The 22537-nt window shown below is 38.3% G+C and overlaps 1 protein-coding gene across 1 annotated transcript in view; it reads right to left on the bottom strand.

Annotated features, from left to right (window-relative positions):
- The window catches only part of PDE11A (phosphodiesterase 11A), a 134066-nt gene that overhangs the window by 41317 nt on the left and 70212 nt on the right, over positions 1 to 22537 (bottom strand). The window contains exon 10 of the mRNA XM_055718621.1: positions 20109 to 20159. Within this exon, the coding sequence (XP_055574596.1) occupies positions 20109 to 20159 (51 nt within the window). The remainder of the gene's footprint in view (positions 1 to 20108; positions 20160 to 22537) is intronic.

The following is a 22537-nucleotide window of genomic DNA, read 5'->3' as shown; positions in this document are numbered from 1 at the left end:
CGCACACCAAAACATACAAATGAGTGTGCACGACTGCCTAACGTATACAGTTGCGCACACAGATGTATTGTGGCTGGCCCGGTGGCAGCACCTGTGGGAGCCAGGCAGAGGTGCTGACAACCCTCAGAGGCTTGTTTGCCCTTCTTTACGCCCCTTCGGACTTGCCACTCACCTCCCTAGAGAGGGCAGGTGGAGGAGGCTGCATTTGCTGAAGGAGCATCTGTTCCCTGTCTCCTGCTGTGAGAAGGCGATGGGTCAGGTAGAAACCTCACAAAGGGGCTGGATCCAGCCCACAGGCCATGAGCTGGACCATGCTGAATTAGTCAAAAATCGCATGGACTCAGCTGGTGTGGCACATGCAGCTACTCACTTGCTCAAAACACCAATTTGTTCATGCAACTGTAAGTTCACCTTCACAGTTACAGCTTCTATGCAACCACCTTATGGTTTCCTTTTTGAAAACTTGTGTTTTGAAATATTGTACCCTAACTACAAGTCACTGTCTTGTAAAAAGCTTTTTCTGGCCAAAGGGAAAGTGCCACCTTGATAATTAATTTATGCGGAGATTAAGCTGGTTTAGCTATACCATGTAAGAAGATGACTGTGCACACCTGCCATAAAATAGCATTAACATTGCAGCGTGAACTTACTTGCTAGCTAGAAGAAAAGTCCTTTTGGTTCAGCAGCCAGTAAACCACCCCAGTACCACAAGTCACAGCATTACGCCAATGAGGTTCACTGACATACGAAATACAACAAACCCATCAAGTCAGGCATCATCCCAGGACACAGCTGAAGAACCTTTGCAGCGTGCAGGCAGAGATGTAAGCTCTGTTAACTGCACACTTTATCTGCTAGCATACTTATCCAGGTTGAATCAATTTAGCATCTTTTTTTGAATAATTATTGAAATACTTCTAGGTGATCCCAACTGCAGTTACACAGCAACACCCTTTAAGATCTGGCTGAAAAGCAACGTATTTACTTCTGGGGTAAAGAATGAACAAAAATACGGTTAGGTGTGAAACAGGAATACTGACCCAGAGGCTGTGCTGTCCAGACATTCAGAGGTCTTATAGAAACTGTGACTTTTTTGTCACATTCAGTTATTCTTCAGAGCTTTGGGGGATACTAAAGATGCATACTAATATTTAGCTGATGAATACACTCATTGCATAGTAAATGCACTCTCTACAAAATGTCTCTGAGGGAAGAAACGCGTTTGTCCGTCTTGTTTATTCCTTAGACAGAAGTTTAAATAACAAAGATGTTGAAACAGAAGCACTTGATTGTAAGCAGACCCACTTGAAATTGTTATTATTGAGATTATCTTTACAGGCCTACTGCTGCATTTTCATTAACTTTGCAGTGGGCTTTGATTAAAATTTTTATACTTTTTGTCATCTTAAAAGAAAACAGATATTCTTGCTTTTTTTTTTTTTTACTGGAAACAAACACTTTTACCAGCCTGTTACAACTCAGGGAGAACACTTCAAGCAGTCGCTCAACCGCAGTTGTATTTCCCTTTGTCAAACAGTAGAGAAATAACAATATATTCCAAATCTATTACAAACTGAACAACAGGATATTAACAAAGCAAGTCAAAAACAATTTCTTCCCACGTCAGTCTGAAACTTTTAAATATTTATGAGGTTTTACATTCCTAAATTTAACAGGAGTGCCATAATCCAAAATAACTGCTGAATTAATAGCCAGGAGATAACATTTGTATAAAAGAACCATTCGCTTTACAACAGCAATAAAAAGGAAACAACAGAATTATGAGTGTTGAGACTAATTTGAATAATGCTAAAAAAAAATGGTATGTTGTGGGGCTGCAGCAATATTCTGGCAGCACCTGGCATCGCCTGTCCTCAGCTTCTTATGCTAGTAATGCAGCAGTCCAGGCTTTATAGGACAGCAATCATTAAAACTTCATTTATGCAATTACAAAGATATAAAAATTATTCATAATACAAAATATTAAAACATATACATCCCTGAAATTTTGCTGCACTGCAGGAGAAATTCCAGTGGATTTCTTAAAATAGACGGCAATAACAACACTTTTTTTCCAGGAAAACAGAGGGGATGAAAGTACCATAACAGTAAGAGGAAGGGGCAGGCAATTAAAATTCAAGTTACAGTGAAATTATTTTTTTAAAGCACCCCAGTGATTTAGAATCACTTAAAAGGCTTGCTTCCTTTTGAACATTTTGAAGTTCAAGTTCCCCTTTCTAAAAACAATTAAGAACATTATACTCTGAGTCTTTTTACCCTGCGGACCAAGCAATTTCAATGCTCTTCATCCCTAAGAAAAATTCACATGACTCTTCTGTGAGCTTATGGTAAATTAAAGCCGGATGTGCCTCCTCTGGTCACATCTCCATACCCCCTGGTACTAAAGCAAAAATTGGTCTTGAAAGTAACCATGAACACAAGTTTGGTTTAGCACATGGAAGGCAACTGGTCTTGCTTAATACAGTGCAAACTCAGCAGTTACCAGACTGGGAAACTATCACCACTTGTAAGCAGCCTGAAAAAAAGCAAGTCCTGTCCCTGAACGACAGCATAAAGACAAGGTCTGTGGCTACCCTACAGTCAGATGTGCGTGGGATGGGATGGATACAAGGAGGAGGAAAAGCACCTTTGTACTAAATTCAGGATTGGAGACAGATCTTCCTTTCCTCATTGCTCTCTGCTATCGTGTAAACGGTTCCACAGCCTGCTTGGTATAGTCAACAGCCAGGAGAGGAGTGGCTGGTTGAGCCTGACCTTACACCAGTCATTGTGAAGGGGCCATATGTCATTAATGACCGTCATACTTCCAAACACATGGAACATCAAAGTGGTTTCTACTAACAATAAAGTCCCAATTCTGACCACTATAAAAGGCAGCCAATGGGAATAGAAAAATAATGTTTCTGGTTCAGTATAATAAGCCTTTGGGCTGCTGTGGATGAACAAAACCTAAAAAGGAAAACTTTAGGAAACTAAAGAATCAAAGCTATAGGGAAACTTTGAAAGGCTAAATACTCAAAATAAAAGCTACTGTTTGATGTGTACACCTTAGTGTTGCTGAAGACAACTATTTCACAATTTTGGAAGTATGTATAAAACATACACTATATTAAATGGTTTCTTTATATCCTTAGCATGCAGCCAGATAACAATAAAGGTAAGCACTCGGACTTTCTCTGGGCAGTATGTGTTCATGTGTAAATGTATGTCAGAAAAATGCAGTATAATAAGCACACACACATACACAGAGCATTTTACAACATTCTCACTCTAAGGGCTGAACAAAGCGATCACAATCAATCAAACACAAGCAAAAGGGAGACTTGTGCTGCTCTTACTGAACATATTTCCTGAATGAGAGATAGGTTTTATATTCAACTTGGTTGTTACTGCAAATTGTTTTCCTTTCAATTCTGCTTTCAGTTTCTGCCATATACCACAGCAGTACTTTTCTAATGGTCAATACTGCTATTGAGAAAACATGTGGAAAGCATATACCATTCAATGTCCTCTTACAAATTAAATTTTAACCAGTTTATAGTTATAAATAGTACAAGAATGATCCCTTGGAGTTGGCTGAAAGGAAGTGGGGCAAGCTTGCTGCCCTGAATAACTTGTAGGTGTGATAGCTGCTGTAAGATCATGATAGGTGTGACTATTTTAGGATCTGGAAACACATTACCAGTCCTTCCGAACAGGGAAGAAACTTTATGGATTTCCCTAATGGTCCTCACAGTTTTACAAACCAAACTTCCTGTGTGAGTTGGAAGCCTAGTTTTCAGTATGTGAAAGCTATACTAAGCAAAAGCCTTTCGTTCCAGCTAGTCAAATGTACTGCCAGTGGAGACCAGCAGACAGGTCATGTGCTGCCAGCATAAAAAAATGGTCAGAGCGAGGTAACTCCTTATATTTAGGGAAAAACTGTATCATGTCAGGACCAAATATCAATTTGGGTATTTAATGATCTCCTATAGCAGAATGTGGCCTCCTATAGCAGAATGACAGTCTGCGTCAGTGATGGAGAGAGGACAATTTCAAGGTGGTTATTACATTTTGTCTCATCTTGCCATAATCCTCTTATTCCATCATTATTTCCTACAAATTGGCACACACTGATAGGCAGCTTAAGGAGTTTCTTAAACAGAAGGCACCTACAGCTCAAGGGCCTGATTGTAGTAACTTCATTCAGCATTACATTTATATGAATATATGAATATGATCCCATTTGATACTAAGAACACAGGACAAAAATAACATCCCATGGATTGACAGGGAAGGCTTACTAAATGATTTTGCACTAGCTCTTCTAATACCATACTCTTCACAATCTTCTATATCCATATTTGATAAAGTAATAAAGTTAGATGTAAGGAAACTGGTGGGTTCTTCAGAAAACATTCTTTCTCCTTGTAAAATCGTTCACTACCATGGAAGCAGTCCAGCTAAACACAGAAAACACTAGACTGAAATCCTACTTTGCTGTGCCACCTTAAACTCCGTTCTTCAGTTCACTACCTGTTTGGATAAGACATCTGTGCCTATTATGCAAGGAAAGCATCTTGAAACCTACTGATAAGTATATTAGTATAGCTTTGTGAAAAAATAATAGCACGTTCTGCCAATTGGTATGCTCAGCTTCTTTCCCATGTGATATCAGAACTATTCTGTAACAATAACTTCAGCTACTGAATATAGTCCACTTACCATATAGCCCTATCGACAATGACATGTGGAACGGTTAGCAAGGTTTCCTAATCAGAAAATACCGCCAGACTGATGGGAAAAAAGTATTAAGAAACTTGAATGTACCTAACACATATAAAGATATCCCATGGAATATATGTCCCGATGTAGCAAAAGAATGGCAAAACAATATGGTATGCCTCTTAACTCCCGGGAGCACCGTCTGAGTCAGGAGCTCATGTACTGTTTCAATAGTGTGTCAGGATCTAGACCTCATTTATAGCAAAACTGGAGCTTCAGACAACGTGACATACACCAAAAAATAAGACTACCCTTTCAAGTATCTCTTCACCTAGAATCTCTGTCAGAAGATTAGGAACTGAAAAACCTTAAAGGCTGATCATCAAAACCCGCACAGAAAGCATCAAAGTGGAGAATATTTAAATGTAAGGCCTTCTTTATGTCTCTTTCTTCTATCAAACTATACTGGAGACAGTATTTTCTGATGGCAAAGGTTTTTATTTGTAAAGGGTTCTTTCCACACATAAAGGCCTCTAAAATACTTGATTATATTTATAGCCACAGGCATTTTTAAAATGTATCTTTATAGTCAGTTATTACCAGTAGTGGACAAATTCTGCACTTCTTCATAGCCATGGAAGACCAAAGCCTGTCATGTTCTAGTCTGACACATTTCTTACTCTCTCCAAAGGGGAAAGAATCAAATGTTTCAGCTCAGGGATGTTTTAATGCCCAGAGCAACCTGGTTTTTAAAGACCTCCATCTGTTACTGCAGACTGCGGCTGGCATCTCTCTGCCCTTCACAGTGCTGAGTTAGCACCTCTTTTCCAATGACCAACCGCAGCAGAAGCAGGACAGCAGCATTTAAAGTAAATTTTATAATATTTACAGTAAAGGAGAGTAGGTATGGAAGAGACTTCAAGTATGTACATGTATTAACCTCTGGATTCTGATTCTAATGAATTTTTAGTGTGATTATCACACTAACATTGCTGCCGCCTTCAGGAGTGAAACCGCACAGAATCACTTAGGTTGGAAAGGAGCTCTTGAGACCAGCCAGTCCAACACCCCTGGGTCAAGCAGGGTTAAAATCCCCCAACTTTATTTGTCCCTCAACTGCTTTCACCAAATTCCAATTATTTGAATGAGGTCACTGTATGAAGGGATACTCAGATAACCACAACTGGCAACTGGAATGAGACAAGAGTGGGGCTTTGGATTCATCTGAAAGCAGTTGGACAAAAACATGAGATAAGGAGACCACAACACTGCCACATCAACATGCTTTGCCACCGCCAGATCTACCAGACTCCCTGTTTCTGTGTGCCAGACTGTCTGAATGTTTTATCCATCAAACTGTTCAAAGACATCAACAATCCCTGAAACATGATTTACGTCTTTTAAACCTCTTCAGTGTAACGCAGCAGATAAGCAGAGCTTGCAGTTGTGAAATCAAATGCCCAAACTCTGCCTGAAGTCCCACAGTAGGTATCTGGGCCCTTTGCTGGAAAAGGTCACTCTTTGCTTTAGTCAAAGTTTTACATCTGTAAACTGAGAATAATGCTACTTCTGCATCCAGCTTCAAAATCTGCAGCTGAAGCATGTATATGTGGTGCATACTGCTTTATCCTCAACTGACAAATTAACAGTATAACATGTAATTTAGACATGAAATATGGAACAAAGAAAGTTACATCTAGTCTTGTTTCAAAAAGTTATATTGGCTTGACCATTTACCAAACATAACTACTGCTTAGTATGGATACTGGTATTTGCTTTAATTAAAAGAGAAACTTCTTGGCATTAAGAAAGCTATTTATTCTGCTGCTTTTATCAGAATAAGTAGTCATTAAGCGATATATCACTATCAAATATAGCATTTTGGATTGGTTTTTTTATCATGCACTGTGAGCTTAGGACAAAAGTATGGTATTTACTTTCTGCTTTTGGTATAAAGCTATATGTGCCCGAGGAAAGGATTTGTCATCTTATAATTTTATTTTTAAAAGGACAAGGGAAGATATGTCATTACAGAATTATACATACTATTTCCAAAGGTAAGCCCAGAATTACAGCTAAAAAGCTAAAAGTATTTGAATTTTTCTGGATCAGTGAATCAATCCTGTCTGAACATGCCACTTTCTGAAACTGGGATGCATCAAAAGGAATAATCAATTTCAGAATAAAAATATTACATTTAAAATTTTGTTACAAACTGTAACAGAAGACACAAAATACGTTATTTACATTGCCAAGAATCAATCCTGGATGTTAAAGGTGTTTCCTAGTACACAGAAATAAAATATATGGCAGCCTATAAAAGGAAAAAGAAATTTCTATTTTAAAAGAGCAGAGACATAAAATAAAAGCAATTAATGGTCTGAGCATCTATTATTCTTAAGGCCAAAGTCCATAACCACAGCAGCCTAGGACTGGAGTTTTACAGGGCATGCACATTTGACACAATGATCTCCTGAGGCGCACCAGGGAGTGTTCACGTCCTTTTGGCTTATGGTGATTAGGAAATAACCAGTGTGTCACATACTACAGGCTAGCAACTGTCGACTTTTTATGGCCATTGGTGCAGATGAGAAGCTCATACAAAGGACTCTATTCAGTCTCCGTCCCAGAATTTTAAACAAACACAAGCAGCAAACCTAGGGCAAGTATTTCCCTGATACAAAAGTGCCGAGGCATGCAAGCTGCTATTTCCCACAACAGCCTTGCTTGGTTTTGGTAGGCAGTCAGCTTTGTTGCTCCCATGAAGAGCAGAATGGGTAATGCAGGCTGCCTCATGCCTATAAATTTGTAAGGGTGAGGGAAGAGGGATGCAACATAGTCTTCTCCCCCACAGTGATACCTGGGATGGGGAAGGAAGGCTCTGACTGCTTCCTTGAAGACTCAGAAGAGGAAAAACCTCATTATGGGTTGAAGGAACAGGGTCAGGGTTCTTCTCACAGAGGACATGATGTGAAGGCACAGAATGGAACTGGCTCTTTTGGTGGCAAACAGTCCAAGCTGTGCCCTGCAGTTCTCAGCTGGACACATGGAGTGAGGAAGTATGTGAGGGAGAAAGAAGTGAAGGCATTACCAAGAACAGACACACAAAAAAATTAAAAAAGAAACAATAAAACCTAAAAAGCCCCACCAGTGCCACAACGGTGTATACACTGGTATTACGCTATTTTTTCTATCCCAGTGTACTCCAGCAGCACCTGAGCCAATCTGCAGGACCACTGGTCACATACCACTGTGGGGCCGTGGTGGTGCTGCAGGAATGCACAGCAACAGGGCTGGACTGTGTTCCTGCTGGCCACTGAAATTTTCTTTCTGAGCACCTGCGACAAATCAGGCTGGCAGTATAGTGACTGGTGGTGAAAGTTATGCAAATATATGAGCGGGCAACTGCTCCACTGGGATGAAGTCCTATTTCAGACCCGCTAGAGTGACAGCTATAGCAGAATACTGTCAGATAGCAATAAATAATATTGAAAACACCTTCAAACTTACAACATACATTTACAGAAAAGCTACAGAGAACATTGCAGTGATAATCCTTAAAACATGTTTTTGTCTTTTTCTCCTTAGTTTTCATCAAGTTCTGATTGCAGGTTTAAATCCTATTCTGAATCCATAAATCACACCCTAGGAGCACGCAGGGCTGCCCAAAAAAGCATTCTCAAAAAATCCAGAGCTTCATCTTGCTACAGTTTTAACAAGCCAGGAGAGTTATCCTGGGCAAGGCTTCTGCCGGTCAGATGTGAACATGAACGCCAGTCCGCTCCCAGCAGAATGCGAATGCACTTCCCCCGCTGCCCCCTGCACCCCATGGAGCAGGCCAACAGGCAGCCTGCGCACCCACCCGGCACAGCAGCACAGAGCTCTAGTTCACACAGCACACAGCCTAATCAACACATTTTCTGCCAAAAAAAAATATATAAAAAAGTACTTGCTCTTTCAACAAAAACAGTAGGTACTTAAATATTTGTTTCAGCTCTTTACTTGCTACCTACACATTACTAGCTTTATAATTTTTCTTTAAACAAAAGTTGCTTTCATCTGCAACACAGCCATAAATACTTGCTGCTTGTCATTCGTGAGGTTCTTAATGAAGGCCCTACAGTACATGCTAACCGGCCCCTATTAAAATACTCTTACGATATTTGACTGATGCAACTGTTCCTTTTCTTCTAGGCACCTTGCATCTGCCAAATTACTGTTTTGAATAGAACATCTTATCCTATGCTTAGACAGTGCTGCAGAGCGGCCGCAGCATCAGCCGAGGGGGTACAAATCTCCGTGAAGAGGTCTGTCTGCGTGACTCCATTTTAGGGACCCTGAGGATTGTCCATGCCTGGCAAAAAGCAGTGGGGTGCTGCCACTGACTCAGGTAGCTAATGTACAGGTAAGTGAGAAACCAGCCAGGCAAGGAGCTGGATCTGGGACCCTACTGCACCGCTGTGCCACGCAGCACCCAGCTCATCAGCACCTTCCCCAGGTTGCTGCCATGCGACCCTGGGGCAGGCACTCCCGACAGACCGGGTCTTGCCACAACTTACCATGGGGTTGCTGTCATTATGCCACAACCTTTCCTTACTGCCACCCACAGCAACAGGTCTCTTTCAGGGTCAGTGCAGATAACACAAGTAGAGATACCTGAAATCAGTTTAACAGTAGAGTTCATGAAGGCCATGAACAGAAGTCTTTTCTTGTTGTTTTGGGATGGGGGTTTTTGTGTGCCCATAAGCTTGTTGTATGCCTGGGACAAAACATAAGCTGCCGCATGGCAGCACAGAAAGCAGGGTTAGCTGAGTTACCCTGTTTGGTGTGCCTAAAGGTGATGTATGGTGGGGGTGGGTGGCATGTGTGCGTGTTGGAGGGTGGGTGGGTGTGCACACGCATGTGTGTTCAGAGCTGGGTCACAAAGCACACGATGACGGAACACTTCACAGAAATGGCCTCATAAAATACTCAGTTTCCTGTTTTTGCCTGAAGTACAATCTGCACGTTTTCCGTACAGTTGCAGCAAGAAAGACAAGTGCTAGAGTCTATTTCTCATACATTTAAAGTGTTTACACTTTAAATTTGAAAGACTAAAACTGCACAACTACTGACAAATTTCTCTGTTAGAAAGTACATTTATTCTGCCTGGGATTTTGCCCAGACTAAAACATGAGACTTCCTGAGACTCAGACAATGGAGGAATGCCCCCCTAGGCAGACAATGAAACAGCATAATAAATAACCTGTAGAAGGCTGTAATCACAAATATTTTTTACGTAATATATGCCAGATATAGTTTTGCTTGGGTGACACGGAGCCATACACCCCAAATATAAATTTAGGGGTGTATTGATCTAGAAAACAAGGGTGCATCCATGTAATTTTTTTCCTTCAGATAATCCCAAAGCCTAAGTTAATACTGCACACTCACACACTCATGGGTGGGAATAGGTCTTTCAGCACAGCCTTGCTCTTACCAGCTGATGGAGGAATGCAAAGAAAAATTGCTGGATATAAGACTGTGCATGTAACACGGCTGAACCTGTGAAGATACTTCTCCTGAGTCTCTTGGTGACTCACACAAAAAGGACACTGCTGCCTGTGCTGCTAACATATTCTACTACATGCACACATACAAACATTATGATGGTGTGAAATTGCACTAGTATTACCTTTTTCAGGATTTTACAGTTTAACAGAAATGCTGCTAGGCAATCAGCTTTAAAGTGGAGCAAGGATGGCACCCAGTGGCCAAACAGATTCATCTCAGAAAAACATTTCTCGTCTGTTTCCCATTTTTCACTTCTGGGAGTTTAAATTATAAGAAGGTTCTAGCTTTAATATCAACTCGTTGGCAATGACAAAAGCCTCTAAAGGACACTGCCTTCTTCCTTTGGGGGACATTTATATTTCCTTTTGTAAAATATTTTGTAAAAAGAAAAGCCTTTAGAAATATTGCCATTAATAATTTAAAATCGATACCAGTAAACATTTATGACAAACAACTGTTTGTGGACAGAACACTGTATAGAGACAGTAACAAACAAAGAAAAGTATTTTTTCCCTTTGTAGGGTATTATGCTAGGGAAAACAAAAGATTTTTTCCTGGTTTTAAAATCAGTACAACTAGTAAAGTGTTTGTTTAATTTTAAAATCAACATTGATATTAATAATGCCAATTAAAAAATGTCTATCCAGACAAAGTTTGGTGAAAAGCAACTTGATTTTTTAATGAGAAAATTCCCAGTTATAACTTGTCAGTCTGCTGGGCTACAAAAGGAATCCAAGCACAGGTAAATAAAGAATAATTTCACATGTGAAATATTATGGTATTTTTCTGGATTTCTTTGAAGAATTTTTTCCACAAGTTACAACAAACACAACAATGGTCTTACTGGGCCAGTCTGGGAACGCAGGTTTCAGAACAATGAGCTGTCACATACAGGGCTTGCCCCAGGGATGTCTATAAACTTTGTGGGGAATAATTTGTTCCTTACTGATGGACAAAAGAACCATGATAAACCCACAGTGAAGAACTTCTGAAGTATCATCGTTTGCTGAAGTACCCCAATATTTTAAATTATTCTGGTCCAATATAAGTGCACAAGTCTTTGATAGATAATTTTTAATTCCTGCTTGAAAAGCTTTCCAAATATAAATTCCCAAATCTGTCACTAACTGAAGCATATTACTTTATTATTTGATAAGTGTTGAGGGTTTTTTTAGTCATTCATCAGATACTCCTCAGGCTTGTATGACATTTTAGATGTATTCCATGCCTTACCACTTTTTTGCATGGTCATTGGCTTAATGGTGTTAGCAATGTTGAACTGTATTTATTCCTTGGTGCTTTCTAGCTGACAAGAAATTCTTGTGGAGTATGATGACTGATCAGTTTGAGGGACAAACAACAGGTCTGTTGGATAATAGATCATTTCACCTCCACTTGTGAGCAATACTATGTCCACAACAATTGCTATTTCTAATTTGTTTTTAGAAGCATTCTCAAGTCCTGGACTAATTGTGGTTTTGGATATGAAAATTGATGCAAGAAATACAAAGCTTGCCATGTAAATAACAAAATCCAGTATTTAAGAGCAGCAAAGCAGCAGCACACTTTTTTTAGTATGGGTAAATTAATAACCATAAATGTTTTATTACTCCTCTGCTGAAAATTTGTTGTTGAAGTACCACTGTATTAGTGTGCATAATTACTAAGAAACTGAAAACCAGCCACTATTAAAGGCAATAAGCCAGTAATATTTTAAACTACTTAGAATGTTTTTTCAGTACTGTAAAAGAATTTTAGAGTACAGCAGAAATTCTTAGAATTATTATCTAAATCTGTTAAAATCTATTTCAGCTTCACAGAAGAGATTGATTTTGACCATGCACGTAATTTTCACTTTCTGTTACTTTCAGTGATTGAAGTTTATTACTCCTTAAGGTATTTAACAAGGTGATTTGGGCTCTGGTCTAGCAATGAAGTAGCTGACCTTAGAAGTAGTCACGTATTATTTAACATAGCTGTGTGTTACTGTGTATCTTTACTGTGCAGTCAGAATATCAATATTGACTTTTCAAATTTTTCCAACACTAACCCTTATGCTCCCTTCTTTTTAACCTACAGTGTAAATGTATTCAGAAATTATTCTCTATAGCATAAATACTTATGAATAAATAAATTTTGCCTGTGCATATTAAAATAATTCCACAGAAGTTCCTTATTGACATCTGCATTATGCCCTTGCCCTAATTAAATCACAGACCAGAATATATTCCTTGCTGAAGGAAGCCTATCCCTTTCAAAAAATTTAATGACCAGTGCTAAACTCATAAATGAACAGAAAAAAAATTTGTATAGGCATAAATATATGATTAAACTGTGTGCTTTATCTAGCTTCAACTGTGTGCTTTATCTAGCTTCCAGGCCACAGGTTTCTGTCTTTTGCCTTAAATGTCTCAAATCATATATAGCTGTTCCTCAAAAGAAAGATTTTTTAAAAACAGAATTTATCACCTACACTACAAAATAAACTGGTTTGGTGCAGGCTTATCATACACATGCAACACAGTTGCACAATACAAATCTCCTGCAGTCAGAAAAATGTTTAAGTCTTTTACAGAGATATTTTAATATTCCTGTCCCCTCTTTGCAGATGGGAAACCAAAAAATGAAGAAGTGCCTTGCCCTGCTCCATTGATATGACAACGTAAGGGCAAGGAATATGCCCAGTTAAGACTACACATGTTCAGAGCTGGGCAGACGAGGTGGATGTACTCCTCATGACCACTATAACACCCTTTACCCCTCTATAGCCAACAAAGAAGGCTGGCTCCTTCAGAGAGCAGCTCAGCATCGTAGCCTCACCAGGTTAAACCACTCGTAAACCCTCCCTCCATAATATGAATTATCCCAGATAATTCATATTTCACCTGCCATGGAGGGAAGAAAACATTTGACTCTGGGAGCTCCAGGTTTTCACCTGGAAATAATACATGTGGTCATACTAGAAATACAAAAGGAATCCTTTCAGTGACCTTTTGCAGCAAGTTAATCTCATCTTGATCGACTATGAGGCCAGTAAATTCAACTGGTGACATTTCAATAAAACTGAATATTTAAATTTTTGAAAGAAAATTCAGAATTCCCATTAGTTTTTTCTATTAACTATCCCTAGGCTTAGGGTAAGACACTGTAGTATGACACTAGTTCAGCAGGAGAGCTCCTAAAGTAATTTGTAAACAGTTGCCTCTCATGCCTCTGACAGACTGAAGTCATCCCACTTTATTTATTTCTGATAAAATGCAGAATCACAGGTCCCAGCACTGAGACAAGGAGCTGAAGAACACGTTAGCAGGACAATCCAGAAGTGCTTCCACAGGCAGGTGGTTGAGAAAGGAAAAATAGCTTGTACTAAAACAATTCAGCAGACTTGGGAGTTTTCATCAAACCCTGGTATCTGCAGTTTCTGAGATTTATGACAGTAATGATCAAGTCAAAGCACATCTAATTTTAAACAGAGAAGGCATGATCTCTTTTCTGGGTGATAAAATGTGATGCAAAGAATGTAGTTTCCTTTTTTTTTTTTTCCAAGCAGTGCTTGGAAAGTGTTGGAAGGCACTGATTAATAACATAAAGTTGTGTTGTGTCAGACCAAAGGTCCTTCCAAATCCTGTACCTTAGCTCTGAGACTGACCAAGAGCAGGGAAGAGAACTGAGAAAACACTTCCTTGGTACACTCCTCTTGACTTTGGCAAGCTGCACTTCAGAAAATTCCTGAGCCACAGACGACTATCTTCATGCAACTGCCATTGTTTGCCTTTTTCTTCTGTTAATTCATCATTTTTAACTCATAACATCCATGGTGATAGGTCATATAGTTTAAATACACGTTTGCCGAAGAGATCTTTAGTCAGATTAAAATCTGTACCCTGATAATTTAATTTGATACCCCTAAACCTAAACACTGTATGAGAAAAGACCACGAACAATCTTTCCCTACTCTTGCTCTCTATGCCCTCCCTCACTGAAATGAAAAAAAAAAATTATTGCTATATATCTTTGAACTACAGAGCACTAGCCTGACGTCAACAGATGACAGCCTCACATTTCAAAAACTAGTATAAAACCCCCAGTATTTTACTTTTAATCATTATTTATTATTTTTAATAATTTTCAGTGTATTCAATGTGTTCCTGACTTGTTTCCATGACAACTGAAGACATAGGCACATGTAAAAGTGTATGAAATAATGTAATACAATAAAGACCTCAGTTTCATGAATTATGAAACTCAACACTGCACTTTAGGTCTTGTCTTATGTGGGCAGTGCATGTAGAAAAACAGAGGAAAAAAACCAGTGGTTTACATCTTGTGAACATGTGCATTTCTCAAAAGGAAAAAAAGTACTTCCTAACAGTTGTTTCCTTTTTTGCTTCAACTCTTTCCGTCGTTCCTTAGTTAAATACCTTGTGTTTTTAAGAAAGACAGAAAAGCCTCCCTGTGCGGAGGTAGGTCTTAACTAGCCATACCTCAGGCTACTAGAATCGAGAAATACAGGAATTGTTATTCACGCTATATTTTGAATCAAAGATTCTGTAAAGCAGGTGATACATTATTTTCTGTTGTGTAGCTCTCCTGTGTGCTGTTTGACCTAAAAAAGGGAATCTCTCACAGGGCTATAAATAATGCATCACAGTCATTAAATATTGATCTGATTTATACCATTCACAGCTGCACAATTAGGTTAGCTTTTTAAAAATACCTTCTTCTATACTACCCATAATAGGACAGTGTTTACATATTCTCTTTGGAAACTATATTAGCTAAATTTAAAGGTGATGTGTGTTTGTGGGACTGCTTGCTAAGTCACAAGGCTTGTTCATTACAGTCTCAGAAGTCAGTAACTCTTGCTAAAAATACTCTGTTCTGGACACAATTCTGCATTCTTTACTCACGTATCTTGGCTTTCTAGATTTGTCAAAAAGACACCTATTTTTAGGCTTGGAGAGCCTGTATTTCAATAGTGCACTACAGGACAATGCTATAGGATAGCATCAATCTTAGATTAATCAGACCTTGCTAGTCTTCCATTTTCTATTCCAGTAATACAAATGCTTATAGCTAAACAGTAGTGCTAGTACACAATGGAAATAATGGAATTGTCTTTTAAGCCTAAAAGATGAGAGAATTGAGTTGCCATAGCTTTTAAAAATCATACTTATTTCTAACTTCTTAAAAAAATAAAATGAATATTGATATGGGCATGATTCATTGCTGCATTACTTTAGCTTATCCTGCCAAAATTCAGTTTGAATTTAGTGTAGTTATGTAGATGCAAGTGAGGAGAAGCATTATGATAAACCAGGCTCAAGACTTAAGACATTTTCAGATATGCAAGAAATGTTTGCACTTGAGGTGAATTTTGGTTTACATGCAAATGCCACAAAAAGTAAAGTTTAATTTTTCTCCCTGCATCTACAGTCATGGTATCAGAAATCTACCTACCACAGTAATGAAGCACGTATCAGAAAACCTAAAAAATATTATGGAGTTTACATGAATTTAGCAGTTTATCTGATTTAAATATTTTTATTTTTTTTAAGCCATTGGAATTTAAATCTAAAAAAATATATCAGAGTTGAAAAATACTTAGTAGCAAATAAATATAAAATAATCTGGCAATGGAGAGTCTACAAACAATACTTACTATAAGTTGTATGTCTTCGTTGCTTTTGTTTTAATCCTATAAATAATTCACAGAACTCACATCATCTTTCTTAGAACCTGGAAGTACAGCGTATATCCCAAATAGAGGAGTAATGGTAGATACCCCGTGATTAATTCTGATTAATAATTAATCCTGATTCAACTGCCTGTTATTGAAACTCTATCAATTAAGCTTCCATATGTTTCCCCCCATCATAAACCCTACACATTTTCAGGAAAAAGGACCCATTTTACACTGCATGACAACTCAAGTTTTCACTTAACCTACATTTTAAACTGGCATAGAAAGAGGACTGGATCTTAAATTTTAACTTTTTTCAGGGATTTCTGTCAGAAAATGCTATTCAAAAGACTGACTTGCCATGAATAAATAGATGGAAGGTGGCAGAGGTAACATCACTACGCAATTTTACAAATACCAAACAAAGCTGAAGACAGCAACATCCTGCTGAAATCAATGGCAAACCTCCCATTACCTTCCCCAAGGCCAGATTACCACCTACAGAGACCAAGGGATTTGCTCAGGGTCTGAATCCAGATCTCAGCAGTTCAATTTGTGTCTACCTGGAGGGATAAGCCCCCTCTCATTGCTAAAACAAGCTCACTGGGTTAAAGGTGTGAATTTTCCATTCCCACTTCCCCTGGGCGCAGGCAGCAGGCTGCGTGGGTGGCTCCATCCAGGTCAGCAGTTGCACCTGCCTACACTGTATTTGAGGCTCACACTGGTCCTGCTTGCGCTGGCTTCCTGAGAAATGTGTGCCTGCTAGCTAAGTGCTAATGAATCCCCAAAGCTTTAATGCAAATAATGAAAAGGATGGGTGACACATATATTTACAGTAATGATTCATAGAAATGAACTCTCTTCTGAGTAAAAACCCCCATCCATTCATTAATAGAACAATTTCTAATCTTATAAGCATTTTTAAACTTGGTTTTCAGATTTTTATTAGTGAATGCTATATTCTAGTAACACCAGAAGTGGAATCCCTTCAGCAATGTGCAAAACCCCCATTCAATGTGAATCTATGTTGCTGCTTTGTTTTTAGACATGTTGTAGAAATCAGATATGAAATAGGTCAATTTCACGACATGGTCCATTATCATACACTTATGTTTCTTTGTTTGATACTGTGAACTTCCCTCTGCATTTTCAGCTCCACAACCAGTGGTCCTCTGCACTTTTTCCCACCCTAGCATCTGGAGAAAGGCATTCATTTCTTAAGGGTTTCTTATTAAGGTGGTGGGTTTTGTAGTTTCATTAATTCTTAGACAGGATAAATAGCAACTGAGATAAATATTATTTATTTTACAGAACCTGCTCACAATGATTACGCTTAATTCTAAAGAAGATACTAGGGACATTTGTGAATTCATCCAGTAACAGTAGGAAATTATTGACAAAATTTCAAGTAAAAAATCAACTTTTACTCATCTTGCTAGGCCTTCTACACTGCAATAAAATTAATTTACTAGTAAAAGCCAGAGGAAAAATAAGCTTCAAGTACACTGGCAATTTTTCACTTTGTATCAAAATACTATTGAGATTTTAGGCAAATAAAAATTAAAGGTAAAGCATTTTATTAAGACTATAAAGAAATAAAGATGACAAAGATGGAAATAAACGACTTGAACTAGGAGGAAGAATATATAATTATTTCCAAGCTGCTGAGGTCCAGTTACAGTACGTTTGGGGTAGTACATTGAAAAATTGTTAACTCAAATGTATTGTCACTCCAAAGTCATTAATTACTGTTAGGGCCCATGTCAGTCAAGGGCCAGCAGTGAACTACCAGCGTTACTCTCATTTAGATGTTTCTATCATGTGTGTTTGTTACTGTTCTGACTGAACCAGAACATTAGATAAATCATAACAGACATTTCCTCTGACATCTGCCAATAAATCACCAGAGGGAGAGAGGAGTTTTAGCCCCAAACACCCCCAGAGGGAGGAATTGTTTATTAGCCAGTCAAGTCTAGAAGATGACCCTAATATAACAAAGGGCTTATGCAAAATATAACAGTATAACGAACAGAGAAAAGAGCAATGATTTCAGGGTAGGATGCCCCTAGAGACCCTGACAGGGAGACTGCTGCCAGAGCTCTGCACGGGGGAGATGGGAGCAATTTCATCCCACAGATGGATGGCCTTCTCTGGGGATGAGCTCTCTGTTGAAGGCCCACAAGACATGCTGCTCCGCTCTGGGTTTTTGTTGATATGTTTTGTTCAAAACCAATGGTGTAAAGCATTAACAAATAGTACCTGGCACTCATTTTGTCAGGAATTGAAAGCGAGACAACTGGATATAGGAAAGGGAAAATTTTTTCTGAAAAAAATACCTCAGCTTACTTTAAGTATAGTTTGGTTATATTTCTCATTTTTTTAATCTATGTGCTTTATAAAAATGTATTTATGTGGGTTATTAATGAATAAATGCTTTTTCACTTCCCTTTACCTTATCATTAACCATTAAATGGATAGATATATGCCGTCAAGGTAAATGGATAATGACATTTCTTACCTGGAGACTGACAAATCTATTAATGAAGACACCTGGGAAAACAAGTAGAATAGCTCCTCATCACACTAGTATCTAAGTCCAAAGAGTAACATAGCAGGCTTTTATTTCAGCTACACAGACCATCAGAGAATTGTCTTTCAATGGCTGACAGCAACCAAGGAGTCTGGCCCTCTGGTATGTAGAAAGATAGTGGTTGAATCCTGACAGTCACAGCAGCTGTATTACAGATGCTTACTCTAAGGCAAACCAAAATACACATACATATAAAAAAAATATTAATATTTATGGCCCTTTATCCCTTTCTTTTCCCTCTCTCTCACACAGTGTTCAACATTCTTTCTGCCAGACATAAAATACAACTTATTAGGCACACAAAAGTATATTCTGCTGGCTGCAGTGTTGGAACAATCTTCCAGCATGTTTGATTCCAGCAGTAGTTCAGTAATCTAATCTTCAGTTTACAAAAGGGTGGGTAACTGCACCAGTAACTACCATGGAGGGAGAATATTATACCCTTATCGCCAGGTATCAATACAGAGTTCTAAGGCACAGACATTGTTCAGGAAATAATCTAAAAACCAAGTAACTAAATAGCAATAGCTGCCCTTCTTCAGTCCAGGTAACTCATCAGCATCTGTTCTGCTAGATCACCCATGGCTACCCCCTTCCACTACAACCATCCTCATGACACAGAGAGCAGCAAGTCGGCCAAGTATCAAAATAACCATCAAACAGCTATTTTTCAGCCAGATGGGTGCCAGGGAGCCACAGCAGGCAATGCCAGCAGTGCAGGGTCACAATAGCCCAGATTTCTTTCCCAGAGACCTCGCCACAATGTCCGATGCACTTTGTGTACAGGAAACCAACACCGACAGCCACCATGAGAGCCTTCCAGACAGCTACAACGCTGGCTCCTCATAACCAAGGAAAGTGCCACCAAGTTTCCCTAGTGCTTCCTCAAGCAGAAAAAGACAAACAAAGCCTACCACAAAACCAGCTCTGGAGTGCTGGCAGTGATGAAAGAGCAAGGTCACCATTCCCCCTCATCTCTACTGCTAGGCAAGGCAGGATTCAGCGAGAGAACACATAACTATTTGTCCCTAGCAATGCTATACGTTCAGCACACATCACTTTACAGTTCTGCCCAGGGCACTTACAGAAGTTAGAAGAGGATTTCTCACCTTCAGGTCCAGTCTTCTGAGCCTGTGCACAATCTTGATAGTGAATGCTTTCCTTTTTTAGCAAACACAGGATAACTCCACACTGTAAGCATGTAAAGTCTCCAGCTCCTCTTGTTTTCTCTAGCTTCTTCCTCACCTCTCACTGTGGTATGACTTCCCTATGGTGGTTCTTGCTGAGGAGGCCACCAAACCCATATTGACATGCTGTTCCAGCAGCTGGTGCTGGGACAATGGTATTTTTCTGCTGTGCACCCATCACTGCAGCTCCTTATCCTTTAAGAGATTTTTTTTCCACCTTCCCTGCCTAACAGCCTCACACGTAATACATCCTTCATAAACCATTGTTAAGATTTTCTGCTTTTGATGTAAAACTTTTCTCTCAGATAATCTGCATCCATTTTAATTTACTGTTATATTTTCAGAAATAACTAAAAACTTAAATCCTTACCTTGAATTTATCAACTTCTGCCTTCGAACATGTTGCATGATAAGATAACACCTGCCCCAGAACAAAAGATAAAAAACCATTTTTGTAGACTTGACATGTAAAAATAATAGGGCTCTGTACTGCTGTCTAATTGGTGATGTTTAAAACAAATTTAGTTAATATTTATGCATGGTAATTCAGTTCTGAATGTCAGCATATAATAACTAATTGCAGGTTATCAGGTATACATTTGGCATTTATGTTGCAGGGAATTTTATAGGGAATCATGGACAGTAAGTGATTTAATATTATAAGCATTCCTACATTGTTCTCTCCTGGAGTTCTACAATTAAAAAGAGAAAGAATTTAATGTAAAAATAACAGTAGATTTACAGGCTTTAAATAAAGCCTTTTGCTATACTGTAAAGCTTTAACGCCTTTGCTAGTGGCACATCACTGCATGCAAATTAGCACCTCTATGCTATACCTGACATTCTCTGCAATATCGTTCTGGAGACAAAAGCATCTAATGAAATGCACAAAGTACTGCACATCTCTTATTACTTATAAGTATGCATACATTTACATGGAATACATTATATCCTTATGTGACAATACTAACATTCAACAAGCACTCCAGAAGGTGCAAGAGCCTGCGTTCTGGACCCACCGAGGTCTGACTGCGTGAGATGAGGTGCTGGTCCATGAGGAAGCTCACAGAGCCAGAGCACTCCTAGCAAGGACAGGTCCCCCCCACCACACAGCAACACCCGATCTGATTATGTACTAAAGCTTTGATATATATTTCTTATTTTGAAATTGTTTTCATCTATGAATGTCTCTGTTACTCATACAAATACCTAAACTCTATCTCAAATGCCCTTGGCTTGCAATACGTTGTGGCAGTAAGTCCCAAGATGTATTTATTCATATCAGTTTTAGAGATGTCATCTTTTACAGTAACAGAAAATCATTCCTGCACTATGAAAGAATAAATAACAAACACCAATTCACTTGTTCTGTCCTACGTTTTACTTTCAATAACTATACATCATGTCCTTCCTCAAAGAGTATCTATTTTTCTGTCCAACCATACTGTAGCTTCTCTCAGATATCTGTAAGATTAGTAAAATTATGTCTCCTGCTATGACAGATTACACTTAATACCAATATTCTCGTCAAGTTTCTCTTTTATCTGCATTCATTATATACCTCTAGATTTTTACAGTCTTCCTTAATATTGATTATTCTAATCTTCGAATCATTAGCAAATTTTGCATCCTTAATATATAAATTAGCCTGGTTTTGAACCATACGTCATCCTACTGTCAACCTTTCCCCATCAATTGCTGACATTTTGGTCTTCTGTTTATTAGTCAATCTTATGAGAATTCTATATGAAAAACAGTATATCTGGATCTTATTATGGTATAAATCAAATTGATTTATTTTACATTTGATATCAATGTCATTTTCAAACGCCACTCATTGCCACCCTAGCTAAATACACAAATACTAATTAAGTGTTCTACTACTGAAAAATGGATTCACAGTCCTTCAGCATATACCATTCTTTTGTTCAGCACTTTTCTAATGTATCTTCAATCACTTTACACAAATATTATCATGAGTTGTTGCTCATTTATAGAAAGAATTACTCTTCACTGAAGCATAGTGGCCATTTATCAAACCTATAATCTGCATTCAAGCTATATAGCTATTAGCCTTTGTTAGATAAAAGAAGGAAGCTGTATTTTAAACTAAGAAACTTAAACTTCCTTGATTTCAGTAGTAAATAAACTTCTATGTTAACTTTCATTCTTCTGTATCTGAGTGTGATATCTGGCACTGCTTGTTTTTCTTGCTAGGAGGAGTAATATTATACAAATATCTGGGGGATATGAGGGTTTATAGTAATTCATGACTATGATATATAAAGAATAAGGAATCTTGCAGGAGGTCTTTTCCTCCTAAGTGAATACATATAGAGGAATAACAAAAAAAAAAAAAGCACCGCTTATGCTTAGAATGTTTTCTAACACAAACAGTCCTATTGACTTCAAAAACATGTTACAGGATAGATCCCTGATATATAGGTAACTATATCCAACCCTAAAGCAAAGAGAAAAATAATTATGTCCCTTTCATAGCAATCCAGTTTGATTTTTGGTTTATTAGAGAGAAATTCACATCTCAATCAGGTCAACACTATTTTTGTAGTTCTTACTGTAATGGTGGGTATTGCATAAGTTCAAAGGAGTTACACAGGTAAAGGGTGCACGCACCAGGGATAGCTAGATGATTTTCTTCTCTTGTCACATGTGAATTTTAAAACAATACTGAAATCTGAGCAACATAAAACATTCCTCCAGTGAAAGGGTAAAGATTAATCAGTCTTGTATAATGTTTTTTGCAAGATCTTAAATTTCATTCAAATCGTTCTTAATTAT

This window comes from Falco cherrug, chromosome 8, assembly GCF_023634085.1.
Source record: "Falco cherrug isolate bFalChe1 chromosome 8, bFalChe1.pri, whole genome shotgun sequence".
Taxonomy (NCBI): Eukaryota; Metazoa; Chordata; class Aves; order Falconiformes; family Falconidae; genus Falco; species Falco cherrug.
This window is presented reverse-complemented; position numbering and strand designations above follow the sequence as displayed.